Source organism: Marmota monax, unplaced genomic scaffold (assembly GCF_021218885.2).
Source record: "Marmota monax isolate L192 unplaced genomic scaffold, Marmota_monax_Labrador192_F-V1.1 WCK01_AAM20220418_F8-fsc00012, whole genome shotgun sequence".
Lineage (NCBI taxonomy): Eukaryota > Metazoa > Chordata > Mammalia > Rodentia > Sciuridae > Marmota > Marmota monax.
Genome location: NW_026695227.1, coordinates 28,123,411 through 28,139,100, shown reverse-complemented (window position 1 = coordinate 28,139,100; position 15,690 = coordinate 28,123,411). Strand labels below are relative to the sequence as shown.

General features: G+C 36.5%; 1 protein-coding gene across 2 annotated transcripts in view; it reads left to right on the top strand.

Moving 5' to 3' along the window:
• The window catches only part of Slc38a4 (solute carrier family 38 member 4), a 65,701-nt gene extending 55,801 nt beyond the window's left edge, over positions 1-9,900 (top strand). For both annotated transcript variants that reach the window (XM_046435453.2, XM_046435452.2), the window contains exons 14-16: positions 4,253-4,397; positions 5,239-5,336; positions 7,567-9,900. In XM_046435453.2, the coding sequence (XP_046291409.1) occupies positions 4,253-4,397; positions 5,239-5,336; positions 7,567-7,668 (345 nt within the window). In that variant the 3' untranslated portion in view covers positions 7,669-9,900. The remainder of the gene's footprint in view (positions 1-4,252; positions 4,398-5,238; positions 5,337-7,566) is intronic.
• Positions 9,901-15,690: the final 5,790 nt, after the last annotated feature.

Below are 15,690 nucleotides of genomic sequence, written 5' to 3'. Positions count from 1 at the left end.
TGAATTTCAGAGGAGGCACTCACAGCCTTGTTGAATCAAAGCATTTGATGAAGGAACTCTGTTATATGCTTCTGTGTTTCTTTATTCATAAGCCTTAAACAGTGTTTTCATGCTGGGTCGTCAAGAGATTGATGGATGTGGCCATGATCATGTAGCTAGGATGTGGAGCTTATTGCATAATACCACCAATGGCTGTTACTATTGGAATGGAAAGTCAAGTCAGCCTATTTATGTATTGATTGATATCTGGGATTAAACACAGGGGCATTTAACTACTGATCCACATCCCCAACCCCTTTTTATATTTTATTTTGAGACAGGGTCTTACTAAGTTACTTAGGGCTTTGCCAAGTTGCTGAGGTTGGTTTTGAACTTGTAATCCTTCTGCTTCAGTCTCCCCATCTGCTGGGATTACAGCATGTGCCAGTGTGCCTGGCTAGCCTTTCATTTATTAGTGAGCATTTCACCTCACCATCAAAAAGCCTCATCTCCCCATGTGAGAGAGAAAGCACTGGAATACATCTGATCATGAGGGACAGTAATAGTTTGTAAACATTAAAAGCCATTGAAACCAAAATTGGTCCTGAGAACCAAAATTGAGAAGAGTAACTAATCACTATCTTTCATTATGCACTTTCCCTTAACATTAGCATTTAGGCACCATTTTTCACAGTGTTATGGTGGAATGATCTGCGTAAGTACCCTCTTCCCCACTGGCTTACAAGTCCCTGGAGACTGGGTATGTGAATGGTGACTGGCACAAAGGATGGGCCCTGTAACATTTGCTAAGGAACAATGGCTTTTAAAATTTACCTTGCATTTTCTTGAAATGTATAAACTGCTTTTTCTAGTAAAAGCATAGGCTATTTTCCTTGCTGATGTACCATGAATTCAATTTGGGTGAGGATCTGAGTTAAGTGAATCAAAATCCCTGTGAATGTGATGGATTCATCCACATCTGTGATGGTGACAGATAAGTGGGTGCAACCTCTTTGTCCCAATCAAATCCTACAAGACTAAGTTCAGAGACTTTTTCGCTGTGATAGAAGTTGTTAAGTGTTGCCTTTGGTTATTTGCTTTCTTATAATTTAGGACCAAGATTTTCAGTGTGTCAAATGCTGAGCCACAGCATAGTTCTCCTGCCAGGATTCTTTGCATTAAGAAATCCTTGACCACTAAGAATTTTACTTGCTTTGATGTTCCCATGTTCAGACAATAAAACAAATAAACCTAGTCTGGATTAAAATGTATCAGTGTTAGGTATTATTTTGTGTTCCCCTTCTTTCAACAAATGATAACTGTGGGCTCTCTTTCTTGGGAGCTCAAGAAGATAGAATAGGGTTTGTTCACTTGTTTTCCTTTTAGTACACTATTATCTTCTTTTCCCCAATTGGATTAGTATTTTTCCTTATTTGTATAAGGCACATAGTTATTTCATGTCAAATGCATACATGCATAAATGAAGTGAATTAGGTCAGCTTTTTCCCTAGCAGCCCCACATTTATTTCCTGAGTAGTGGGGAGGGGGCCTATTACAGGCCTGTTTTCAGCTTGTGCTGCCCTTTATGTAGTTAAGTTCGCGTATCACCATAGTTTATCATAAACACACAGACTCGAATTCCACCTGCTGTACTTTATTTTAAAGAAGTGATCACATCTCAAATTCTTTGGCTACTTCTATTTCATCTTCTTATAGTAAAATCATTCTTCTTCTAACTTGTGTTGCCTTCAAATCCCCTGTTTTGAAACCTGCACAGATACGGGCATAGAAATATGGCACATGTTGCCATGAACGACAGTAGTATAGGTATTTCTTGCCCTAAGCAATCCTGCAAAGTGAAACAGTCTAAACCATGGAAGAATTTAATTGATTGATTGATTAGAGTTCTCTTTCTACTCTGCCTCTGGGTTTCTGACCTTCACTTTAGATCCACTCCTCAGAACACAGCACCTCCTAACTGGCTGTACATGGCGCTCTCTCTCTCTCTCTCTCTCTCTCTCTCTCCCTCTCTCTCTCTCAATAACTGTTTTTTTCTAAAGCTGCACAGAACCTTTCTGGAATCACGCTTGGGTCAGAGGCCCTGGGTGTTGCTGGGGACTTTCTCCACCTGCAACATCTGACCCACATTTCCAGATTCTTATCAGTTTATGTCAAAAGAGAAAAGGGCACATGGATACATAGAAGAGCAGACAAGCCTTTGTGGGTAATAAGAGTTATCTCTGTCTCAACACTAGTGAACAGAGGCGCTGAGGACCTTTGGTCCCAGACTCAACAAGCACAGCATGTTAACATAGGATGAATGTTCCCTTCCTGTTCCCTTCCACCACCATCCCAGCCTCCCTCACTCTTCACTCTGTTGCCCTCTTCAGGAATCTGTTGGCAACTCCATATTCCTTTGGTTTTGTTCAGGATTTTCTTAATCCTTACTCAGTAAGACAAAGCTTTCACCCTTTACTCCAACCATCCTACCTATTATTCCTGTAAATTTTCTGTCCTTTATCATCTGTTATTTTCTCTAAAACTGCACACAACCTATCATCATGAAACAAAACCTAAATCTTTCTGGAAGCCACTAGACTTTAGGACACTGCATTTATACTCAGAGGCCCTATATCTATATAGGATTGCCTCTAACTCCCTTACTGAATCGAATGCACCATTGTAACAAAGACTACAAAGCACTTAAGTGTGACATCTGCCTGAAAACGAAACCTGTCTTTGATTTGTTTATAAGTTTAGCACTGTCAGTCGAGTCCTTAAGCACACTGTATGTATCACAGAAAACTTATTTTAAGCCTGCTAATTAGATCACTCTGGACAATACTGAAGAAACACTAATTGTAAGACATAATGTAGAACTTACAGCCTGCTGGGGGAAATGACATCAACCATTTTCCTTTCCTTAGTGTGCTTTTCAAAATGAATTTCATAATTTTCACTGATCCAATTTTTAAAAAATTCTTTGCAAAGTCATTCCTAAACCATTTTCAGGGATTATCTGGTTTGCCATTCTAGAAATGAAATTCCCTTTTCAACCTAAACAGATGGCTTCAATTTTTTGATGGAGAGGTATGAATGGAATGTCACGTGAGAATCTGTGAGCAATGCATTTTTTGGTTGTTCATGCATGTTGCAAAATGTATCTCACATTTTTTCTTTTAAATGAGTTCCCATCTCAACACCCTAAAAAGACTTCAGAACTAAAATTATTTAATGAAAACCAGTTCAGGCATTTCTAAAAAAGTGGAGTCTTAGCTTAACTGAAGTACTCATGTATTAAAACGCCAGTAGAGTAATTCCATTAAGTCAAAGAAGTGTCTTCTAACAGATTCCAAAGATAAGCAGGCTTCAGCTTTGCTAAGCTGTACAAACATAATGCACTCCCTCCCTCTGCCCACAGGGATCTCTCTATCCACTCACACCACAGTAACTTGAGCGGCTGCTGCCAACGGAGCCTCTCTTGACTCTCTGCCCACTTGTTTCAGCTGCTAAAATAAAGCTTAAATCTGTCAAGGACTCTGAAGTGAGAAAAGAGACTCCTACTGTCAATTTATTTCAGCATTTACTGTGTGCCTGCTACATGCCAGACACTAAACGAGAAACTCTGAGGAATGTTGAAATTATTAAATTCTTTCTATTCCTTGCCTTTTGTGGGCTTATCCTATACTAGTGGGGGAGGTAAGAGGAGATAAAGAGAAAGGAGCAAGCACAAAAAGTACATTGTTTTAAATATCAGAAGGAAAGCAATGCTAAATAGAAAGGAAAATTAAGAAAAGCCCAGGTTTATAGAAATTCCTTTTACACTCAGGTGTAAATCAATTCAGTGCATGCCATTAGTGTTTAACCAGTCTGATGAGATGCCCATCCACAAGGCTTTTACTGTCTCTGAATTGTACATCTTATCTGTTCTTTTATCTAAAATAATTTTTAACCACAATTCTGAAAAATAAGAAAGAGAGCACACAACTGCAGAAAAATAACATTATCCTCAGACATCAAAAATCAGCGTGAAATGGGCACAACATGAGTGTACTTAGTGCCACTGAACTGTATACTAAAAAATGACTGAGATGGTAAATTTTATGTTATGCATATTTTAACACAATTAAAATTTTGGGGGAAAAACATCAGGATATTTTCTGGGAAACAAGGGAAAAAGAAATAAAATGCTTTAGACTGATGAGAATGCTGAAAATAATAGAAAAGGTCAAAAACAAAGAAATGATCTTGCCATTGAACATTGTGCTTGCAGATTCGTACATCAGTGACCACATTGTTATTTCCCAAAAGACCCTTCAGCTGGATAAGACACTTCCTGATTGCAGCCATGATTATTATACTTAATAATGTTCTGGTCATCCTTGTGCCGACTATAAAATACATCTTTGGATTCATAGGTAAGTTTCAGTAAGACTTTTAGTCAGCCCAAATTTATACCTTCTTACATGGTAATCAGGAAGCCAGTGCTGGGTGGTCAAAATCCCTAGTCCATCTCAGGCTCCCAGCAGCCCTACTAGATTCCAGTGGCTGTGCCAGTCACCTAACCTCCCTAGTGACACTGGGAGCTACTTTTAGAGGTCACTTAGCCCAGCTGCCTTTTCTAAGGAAACTAAGCCTCAAAGAAAGCAAGTCGTACACCTTGGGATGGACCCAGGATTTGGAGGTGGCTCCTATCTCTGTCATCCAGAAAAGAGGAAGACAGATTTTATCAACAGAAACTCTCTCAAACCTATAAGTATCAGCCAAGCATTAAGGAGCTCTTTGGAGGAGTAGGAGGTTGATTTTTTTACAGCATACTATTTCTATTACCTACATGGTCTATTAGTATAGTTAATTTTTTGTCTGATGATTAAGGATTTGCTCAAATTTTAAATATTAAACTTTATAAAGAATCAGGTATAGGCAACTTGAAAAGTAAGAGGTGGTTAGAAAGGGAATGTGATGAGCTGTCTCCTTAGTATGTACTTACATTACTAAGCCTTTGTAAATTCATATTATTTTGGCCTTTTATTGCTTATGATACATTACGTGTACTTGTGCAGTTATGCTGTTAGGTACATTTTAATTTTCTTTATAGACATACCTTCCATGAATAAGCAACCAAGATGAACTTATGTGATTTAAGCACGTGCTATTAGAAGAACAGGAATAGTTTTATATTTGGTTTATTTATATTGGTGCTTTTCAGGGAAGATCTGCCTTGTGAGACCTTAACCTGCCCTGCATTTCCCTCCTCAGGGTCTTCTGCTGCAACTATGTTGATTTTCATCCTTCCAGCTGCGTTTTATCTTAGACTTGTCAAGAAAGAATCCCTTAGGTCACCCCAAAAGGTCGGGGTAAGTAAGGGCTTGCAGTTCATCCCATTATAAGTCTTAACTACATAGAGTAAACCAGAGAATCTGATTGGTATGGGAAAATGAAACAATGAACAAGAACCCAAAACCAAAGATGGGCTGGAACTTTCTGGTAGGAGGAAACAGGAATGATTTCTGGCACTTGAATGATCTAGGCTATCTCTCTTCAAATAGCAAATATTTTGTGTTGAGTCCTCTCACATCAAATGCTCATGTAATTTTCCCTACAGGAACATGTGCTCTGTGTGCACACCAGTTTCCAGTGCCAAGCTGCAGCTGCACTGTCCACATGAAATTGTCAGGAAGGAAGTTGGCCATCTACCAGTGTTATGGAGCAGTGTAAATGTTTCCAACATGTTAGTTAGGTTTGCAAGGGCCAAGAGTTGCCTTGATTTTTTTTTTTTCCTCCTTCTATAGTTCCCTGCTGCTGAAGGCCGGCTGGCTGCAAAATAACCGGGGGGTGACGAACGACTTGTGTTGATTGATACAGCAGGAGTAGGAGCCGTTTATTGCAGGACAGGAGCAGTATTTATACATTCCACAGAGTTTATCTAATTAGCATAAACTAGATACATCAGTCAACCAATAAGGAATCTCCATACTTAATGGCTCGCTTTTGTTACTTCTCAAACCACTCCCTCATGAACTCTAACATTCCCCTGGCAAAATGCCAGGTGTTATTTTGACTTGTTTATAGACTCTAACACCCTGCTGTTCCCTGGTTTGAACTGAGATCCCAAACAGAACTCTTTGTTTTTCAGTTAACTTATTTACATACAAAATATGATCTTATTAAACTAGGAAGTGCATATTTCTTTTCCATAATAGTACTACAGAAACATACTAGAAATATTTTTTTCCCAACAATTAAACATGCTCAGTGACTGCTTAAGAAAGTCTTCTATTAAGGTTTGAAAAGAATGGTTCCTACTGAATTACTCTGAATTTTTGCCTTGAATTTTTTCACCTCTTGGGATTGTTCAAGGAGTTCAGCAGAGTTTGATATCATAAGCTCTTTCCACCATCTTACCCATGGATTTTCTCTATGTAATCCATCTTGCCTAGACTTTGATAGCAATATTATCTGGGCAAGTGATTTGCCCTAATGATGACCCATGTTTAGTTTGATTAGATGTAAAATTAATACCTAGACCCTTTCTAGTTTAAAAAAAAAAAGCTTCTGTTTTCCCATACATAGAATTATATTGATCTAAGGCTTCTTCTAATGTTAACATTTGAAACAGTGTATATACATATATGTGTGTGTAAATACAAAGATATATACACACTAACATATGTTAGTCTGTCATTTTTATTTGCATGCTTTATAAAATTAGAATTGTATCATACGTACTATTTCTTTATGACCAGCTCTTTTTCACCTAAAAGATTCTGTAGATCCTTAAATTTTTTGTCACTTTTTAAAAAAAAAAAAATTTATTAGAGCTTTATAGTTATATATAGTAGTTAGGTTCATTCCTAAAAACTCATACATGCATGGAATTCAATTTCAGTTCATAATGCCCCTCTTTTCCCTTTCTCCCTTCCCCCATTCCCCTTCTTCTACTATAGTGTACTCTTTACACTTGTCTATTTATTTATATTTGGTTGATTCTTTTTATTTATGCATAAAGGTGAAATTCCCTATGGCATATTTGCATAGGCACATAACATGATTTTTTAAGAATTCATTCTTCATTGCCTCCCTTTAACCATCCCTTCACTCTGCCTCTTGATCTACTTTTTCTACATTATTGGTTTTCCCTTTATCTTTATTATATCCTATCCTTCCCTCCCCCTTTCCTTTTTTTTTGAACTCTGGCTTCTGCATGTAAGAGAAAACATTCAATATTTAAGTTTCTGAGTTTGGTTTATTTCACTTAGCAGGATATTCTCCATATCCATCCATTTACAGGCAAATGCCATAATTACATTCTTTTTAATTTTTTACTGATCATAAAGTATTCCATCCTTTAGACGTACCAAATCAATTAGCCATTACTCTGTTGTTGAAATTTTAGGTTATATCACTGCACTGTATTCCCCTTCTTTTCCCAACTAGGGTTCAAAATAGATTTGTTGGACATCTAATTTATTAAGAATAATACAATTTAATATGCAAATAGGATTGCCACCTTATATTAATAACTTATAAAAACAAACAGCTAAAAATGGTTTTCCTGTTCCCTAACAAATTCTGTCTGAATTACAGGCTTTAATTTTTCTTGTGATTGGAATTATCTTCATGATTGGAAGTATGGCACTCATTATACTTGACTGGATCTACGATCCTCCAAATTCCAAGCATCACTAACCTAGGAGAAAATGTTCTTTTTCTGTCGGAAGTGGTTGCAAGTTATGCCCAAATCAAGACATTTGAGTTATCTTGATTGGAATGTTACTCATAGGAAATAACAGGAAGATTCCCAAGACATTTGCTATTAATATCACCAGACACCTACGAGAAAGAAAATCATGGTTTCTGTTGAGAATGGTTGTTAATGTATTTAAAATCCATGGTGCACATTGCTACCCAGGTTTGACTAGAGCATTGTGAGATGATGAAGGTGTGTTTTTGCTGCTATACAAGCAGAATAAGTGTGGCTGCATTTAATGGTCATCAGATAACACCTTTTCCTTTGAGCTGGCTCCCCACCCTCCAGCTTCCCAAAGTAACAGATAGTTGTATTCTCAGAGCATTAAATTTAAAATGCCCTGGTGGCAAACTATCAACACTTAATGCCTTTCCACATCTTGCACCAAATTCTTTGGGGCTTTTGGCTAACAGAGAGAAGCAAAAGACACCTCTTGTGAGCTTGTCCCTGTGAGGTAGATGAACTGTCAGACTCTAGCCAACAGCACTTGGTGTCCACACTAAAGGGATAGTTTGCCCATCCCATTTGTGACATTGAATTAGTGACTTCTTCATTCAATGGATTGTTAGGTAAACATTAAAGCATTTTATTAAACATAGAGAGGGGCTTTATTTAAATTTAAGCAACAACAAAAATAATGCTTACAGCTCAGCTGCTTGCTGTGGAAGCATCTGCTTTGAAGTTGTTCTTAGTCGTCTTGTCATACTTTTGTCCTTGAACAATGCTCTCCCTCTCGTCTTCCATTCTCATTTAGAATGTTTAGAATACCACAGGTCACGTGGAGATACACTACCCAGTATTGTCTGATACATTTTTATTTGATAAACATTCAGTGCAGGAAACTGTAATTTGCTATATGTTTATGTATATAATCTTATTCTATAGTCATCAGAATGTTAATGTATGGTACATTTGATTCTGATTTTTTACATGTGTAGTTTTCTTTCTTCACAGTCAAAACATTTATATTATTGGGGTGGGAGCAGGGAATTAAGTTGGTGGGCTCAGAAATCCATTTGTATGCATCTGTCTATTGGAGATATTCTAAATTTGAAACCTAAGTTATACATAGTTCAGTAATGCTCTTCTTTGATGTTTACAATAATAATCATCTATGAGAAAACGGGCTCCTTATTTGTGAGTAATTATCAATGCTAAGGTTGTTCTTTTAATTTAGCACATCTAAATAGGATTTGGTTCATTTTAGCTTGCGGAGGTGTTTGCTGACATTCATGTGTCATTTAATACAATGTTGAGTGATTGTCCGTAGAAATAAAAGTGCTAACACTACAGAGAAATGCAAACTATCCTTCTTGCTCATTTCCAAAACATACTTGTATAGAATGGATTTAAAAGTTACTACTCACTGCCTAGAACTTCTAGAGTTCACTTCTTTGTCAAATCAGTAGCAAGAACATTTGTTGTATATTTTATATGTTATTAAAGCCAAGTATGAAATATAAGTATCATACAAGTATGACATAATAGATAATATCTCACATACAAGTATGACATAATAGATAATATCTCAATAGTGTTTTGGGAGTGTACCAAAGAAAAGAAATATTTGTTTTATGTATTATTTTCTAGAGACATAATACTGTAAAATGGTGCACTTTGCTATGAAAATTGAGTATTACTAGAAACTATCATAACTTTTAAGTCACTGTTACTTGGAAAAAATTTGCCAAATAGCATCTTTAAGATATATTTCCATCTTCATTTCTCTAAACAATATATCAAAACAAAGTTGAAAATGTGTCTTCTGAATGTTAAAAACTGTTTAATCTAAATTTATTTAAATGTAAATATTAAAGATTAATCCAAAAATATTGAAAAACTGTAAAATCTGTATATATTTTGAATCCTTTTCATTTAAAATACTAACTTGAGAATATCAATTGTATACTTATATAAATATTCAAGAGCAGTCCTACAGTGCCAAATAATAAAGCACCATTTTTTTCCTCGGGCCATTTTCAGGATTAGAATTCACATATTCTGCAGGGCAGACATACAGATGGTACCTTGTGCTGGTTAATTTAACCCCATTTGTAAACAGATGAAATTTTTATTTTCTTATTTCATTTATAAGATGGTTCAATGTATTGGGAGGCTTTTTTATTACAGGAAGTGTATATTGGTATATAATAAATGAACTTTGCAAATGACCATGTTGTGATTTCTTTCTCTTTTTAAAAAAGGTCATGAGTTGCATATACATGAAACAAAATTTAAAATCTAATTATTGCCCCTCTTCTATTAGTATAGGATGCATTTTCATTGTGCACCATCACAAAAGCATGATTTCTCTATTCCCTGTACACACAAACTCCCAGATTGATTTACCTCACACAAACACACACATCCTGTATTATAAAATATTTGTATAAAAGAATACAAATAATTTATTTTCTTACAGTTCTGGAGGTCAGAAATTCCAAAACCAAGGTGTTGGTGGAATGGCCTTCCTTCTGGGATCTCAAAGAGAAAATCTAATTCCTTGCCTTTTCCAGCTTCAGGGAGTCACTTAAATTCCTTGGCTCTTAGCATCTTCCTCCGTCTTCAAAGTTAACAGTACAGCATCTTCAAGTTCAAATCTCTGTCTCACTCTCTTTTATCACATTTCCTTCTCTGTCTGGCCTCCCTCCTTCTCTTTTAAGGGTTCTTGTCATTACATGGGGCTCACTCAGATAATATATAGTAGTATTCCCTTGTAAAGATCCTTACTCGCATCTCTAAAGCCCCCTCACTATCTAACGTTACATACTTGTAGGGTCCAAAGATTAAAACATGAACATCCTTGGGAGACCATCATTCTGTCTGCCACGTGCCCACATACACCCCACACATCACAAGCACACCCTGCATGCCCTCTACCACTCACACAGGTGTACAGTCACATGTACACATACCACTTGCACATGTATATTATCCCAGAGGCAGTGGAACAAAGGATGTTAAGGAGAAGATGTGTTGTAGAAAGACTATCCTAACTGCTGACTTGGAAATGGAATGGGAAGGTGCTAAGATAGAAAAGAAAGACCATTGAAAACAGGAGGGCTTTAGTCAGTCCTCGCTCACATTAAGAGCAAATATTCTCCTTGATCCCTTCATTCTGTGTTAAACTGAAGATGTGGTTTTTGTTCAGGAGTTTTCCAGAGACAGAGATTTCTCTAGAACGTTTTATATTTGATGCATCTTTCTTTAAAATTTAGAGAGGAGGGAAGGGAAAGAAGAAGTACTAGAGACTGAATAGAGTAAATTATATTCCATGAATGTATGATAGGTCAAAATGAACCCACTATTAGTACAACTATAATGCATTATTATATTATTAAAAATGATTAAACTGAGGGAAGGGGTATAAACCTGTATAATAATGCATGGGATTCCAAACAGTATTTTTGACATTGTAGAAATACAGAGGCATCTTACAATGAGTTTTGACAAGTGGCACTTTTGACATAGTTGTCATTAATTGTCTCCAGTTGTGTATCAGACTTGTAGAATGGACATCAGTAGTTTGGAAGAATATCCCAGTGATAATAATGGTGCTTTTATTAAGCACTTCTGCATTCCCAAGAGTCTGTAACAGAAAGGATATATATTCTGTGGAAAATTACAAAAATCTTAATTTGTTTATGTTTTTTACATATGCACAAAAGTTCGATTTGATTAAAATCTATATCTAAAGTTATAAAAGGTCTCCTTCAGTAAAATAAAACTTCTGAACATAAAAAGCACTGTGAGGGACTGGGGATATAGCTCAGTTGGTAGAGTGCTTGCTCGCAAGCACAAGGCCCTGGGTTCAGTTCCCAGCCCCCCTGCCCCCCCCCCCAAAAAAAAAGCATTGTGAGCCAGATGCAGTGGCACACACCTGTAATCCCAGCAGCTTGGGAGGCTGAGGCAGGAGGATTGCAAGTTCAAAGCCAGCCTCAGCAACTTGGCATGACCCTGTCTTTAAATAAAATATAAAAAAGGGCTGGGGATGGGACTCAGTGGTGAACACCCCTGCATTCAATCCCCAGTACCAAAGAAACAAACAAATAAATAAATAGCACTGTGGGCTGTGTGGGAGGCATTCAGAGAAGCCCCTGCAGGCTTGAGGCTCCTCCAATGGGAAGAAACTAAAAGGATTTGCTGCCAACCTCCTCTGAAAGATTTGCTAAAGGAATTTCTTTAAACAGAAAGTAAATGATAAAGAACAAACATTGGAGGGTCTGGAAAGAAGGAGAAACAGAGGAAAGACTGGAAAAACGAGTGACTGTAATAGACTACGCTATTCTCCATGGACTTTATAAATACCTTTTTTACTTAAAAAATTATAACATCATCTGACACTCAAGAAAAGTTGTTTGTTTTTTTAATGGAGAAGTTAAAAGACCTAATTAGAATTAATGTGTTCACATTGCACTCAAAGTGGTTAATAATGTAATATTCAGAATAACCACTATAACAACTCTACAAAAGAGATATATTCAACAGTCCTATAATAAATTAAGAGGAATTCACCAAAAAATATGTTTAAGTAATCCAATGGAATCTAATAAAAGAAAAATGGAGAAACAAGAACCAAAGAAAATAATTAATAAAACAGCAGACTCATACATGAGCATATCAAGAGTTACTTTATTGGCAAGTATGATTTATTTTTTTAAATCTGCATAAAACCGTCTCTTTTTTTTAAGAGAGAGAGAGAGAATTTTTAATATTTATTTTTTAGTTTTCAGCGGACACAACATCTTTGTTTGTATGTGGTGCTGAGGATCCAACCCGGGCCGCACGCATGCCAGGCGAGCACGCTACCGGTTGAGCCACATCCCCAGCCCTGCAAGTATGATTTAAATATACCAATCAAAAGAGATTGGAAAAGTGAGTAAAAACCATGATCTAACTGTGTGCTCTTATAAGAATCTCACTACAAATTAAATGGCATAGGAAGGTAGAAAGCAAAAGAATAGAAAAAATATACATATAAAATCTAATAATAGAAAATTGACTATAGTAATATCTGACAAAGCAGACTTCAGAGAATGGAAAGTTACTGGAGCCAAGAAGTGTCCATTTTTCCACATCATGTTTGTAATGACAAAATTGCCAGGCACAGTGGCACATGCCTGTAATCCCTGTGTCTCGAGAGGCTGAGGCAGGAGGGTTACAAGTTTGAGGCCAGCCTCAGCAACTTAGCAGAGTTCTGTGTTAAACACATACACACACACACACACACACACAACTGGATATGTAGCTCAATGGTAAAGTACCACTGGGTTCAATCCCCAATACCAAGGAAACAAACAAACAAACAAAAAACAACAAACAACACAATGACAAAAACATCAATCCAATAAGAAGACATAACAATCCTAAGTTTGCATGCACCAAATAATAAAGCTTTGAACTACAATCAACCAACAGTTTCTAATTGATATATATATATAGAACAGTCCATTGTCAACAGCAGGAAATACTGGATTTTGAAGCTCACATGAAACATTTACCAAGACAGACCATATTCTGGGGTAGTGAGGGGGGACCTCAACAAATTTAAAAGAGTTGAAATCATACAGAATGTGTTTTCTGAACATAATGGAACTAATTAGAAATCAATAATAAAAAGGCAATAGGAAGATTTCTAAACGTGAAGATTAAACATCATAGTCCCATGTAATTCAAAGGAGTATCAAGGGAAATTTTAAAATACATAGAGCTGAATGAGAATGTTAAAACATGTTAAATATGTGAGATGGATCTAATGCAGGGCTGAGAGGGAAGTTTAGAGGCCAAATGCTACATTAGGAATAAAGTCGGAGTGAATAATCTAGGTCCTGTATCAAAAAACGAGAAAAGAAGAGCAAAATAAACCCAAAGTAAGCAGAAGAAAGAAAACTCATAAGACATCTATGTGACTGAAAATAGGAAAATGATAGAGAAAAATCAATGAAATGAAAGCTAGTTCTTCAAAACAATCAACAATATTGGTAACCCTCTAAGAGGAAAGACAAAAAGAAAATGGAAATCACAGTGTCTCTTTTTAATGGCAGCAACTTTCTCTTTTTGTAGTATATTAAATAATGATGCATCTTAAAATTTAAAAATCTTTAATAAAATATGATTCTTAATTTTCAAAAATTTTATTAACATTCTGTGGTTAAAAGTGTACGGGTCCCACTTCTTCCAGAGGTCTTTTAATGTGTGCGTGTGAATGGTCATGCACATGGTACAGTCACCATCAAAAGGGTAGTAGTGTGTGTGTGTGGTGGAGATGATGTGATAGAGGAGACCAGGCCAGACAAAAGAAAAGTTTACGGAGGGTGACCAAATAAAACATGAACTCATTTAAATCTGGATTTTTTTCCCCAAAGCATTCTAATTTTGGTCTAATTGATTGGCTTAATAGACTCATATGAGCTTAGGAGAGCAATATATTACATTAATTCGACTAAAGGGAAATGGAAACCCTAGGAATAAAGGAGAAGTAGAAAACTGGTCTCACATAGCAACTAGCGTTCCTGGTTTCTGTAAGTTCAAAGTCGAGCTCAGACAGCGTGTAGCTCTAGAAATAAGGCTCCTAGACAACTCTCTTAACTCTAGTTTGACATTAAGTATAAGTGTCACCATGTTGGAGGTTTTCCACCAGCCCTGGGAGTGCAGGGAGAAAGACAGAAACCCGATACTCCCCTGTTGGGTGTGGCTCAGACACCCTGGCACAGGGTCATAAAGCATTGTATCAGGGTCATTTGTGAAGAAACTACTTGAGATTGATTATTTTATGGTTAGATTCCTGATATTGCCATCTCTAAGGAAAACTTGACTGTTCTCCATGAAGCAATAGGCATGTTTCCTCTACTTTTGCCAGCATTTTCATTTAAAATTTTGGAAAATCTCCAAGTTTTACTGACTGAGTAAGAAGTTGTCTAACCCTGGTCTGCAGCCCAAACTTGTTCCCAAATGGATAATCAGCATTTCTTTTAGCCTTGCTAACTCAGCAATTTAAAGGACAAAAAAAAAAAAAAAAGAATTGCCGTTTTCCATTTCTCTCTCTTCCTAGAGTTCCAAATCTTGGTTAACCATTGATAGACTGCTGGAAGGTATAGATGCTGATAAGATGATGTACTTCTTCATCTTTCTGTGCAGAAAAATGAAAAAAAAAAGAAATTGGATTGTTTCATGAAATAATTATTTACCTGTGAAAAGTGCTCATCACATGGACTATTTTCTACTTAGTGATGTCATGAAATGAAGCACTATTTAGTAAAACTTCAGATTAGTATTTCAGTTGCTTGTTTGGAATCAGGGATTGACTAAATCATTTTACTTCTCACTCTAGTTCTACTTACAGGAAAGTAGAAAAGTCCTGCCCTGAGGCTTTGGGGGCCTGAGTGCCATCACCACTCACTGCTGGGTGATGCTGGGCTCAAAGCCCTGCCCTTTGCTGCTGCTGATCATGATTTCCCCTCCCCACATACACAGGTACAGATATTTCTCTATTTGCATCATACAGTGCACACATCTTTAGTTTAATAGAAATTGCCAAATTGTTCTCCAAAATAACAGCATCAATTGGTTCTTTCACTAGCTGTATATAACTTATTTAGTCTTTTTTTCAAATATTTATTTTTTTAGTTATACGGAGACACAATGTCTTTATTTTACTTTATTTGGTGCTGAGGATTGAACCCAGTGCTTCACGCATGCTAGGTGAGCACTCTACCTGTGAGCCACAATCCCAGACCTTATTTACTCTTTGATATCATCATTATTTAATATTTGCCTTGATGACAGGTAAATACCGTATCTCATTGTCTTAATTTTAATAAACCTGATTGCATATTTAGCAATACATTTATAACCACTATTAGGCATTGGAAAGTTGTTTATTATATTCTTTGACCATTTTTTCAGTTAAGATTTTTTTTTTGCTCTTTTTTCACATTAATCTGCATTATCAGTCTATTATA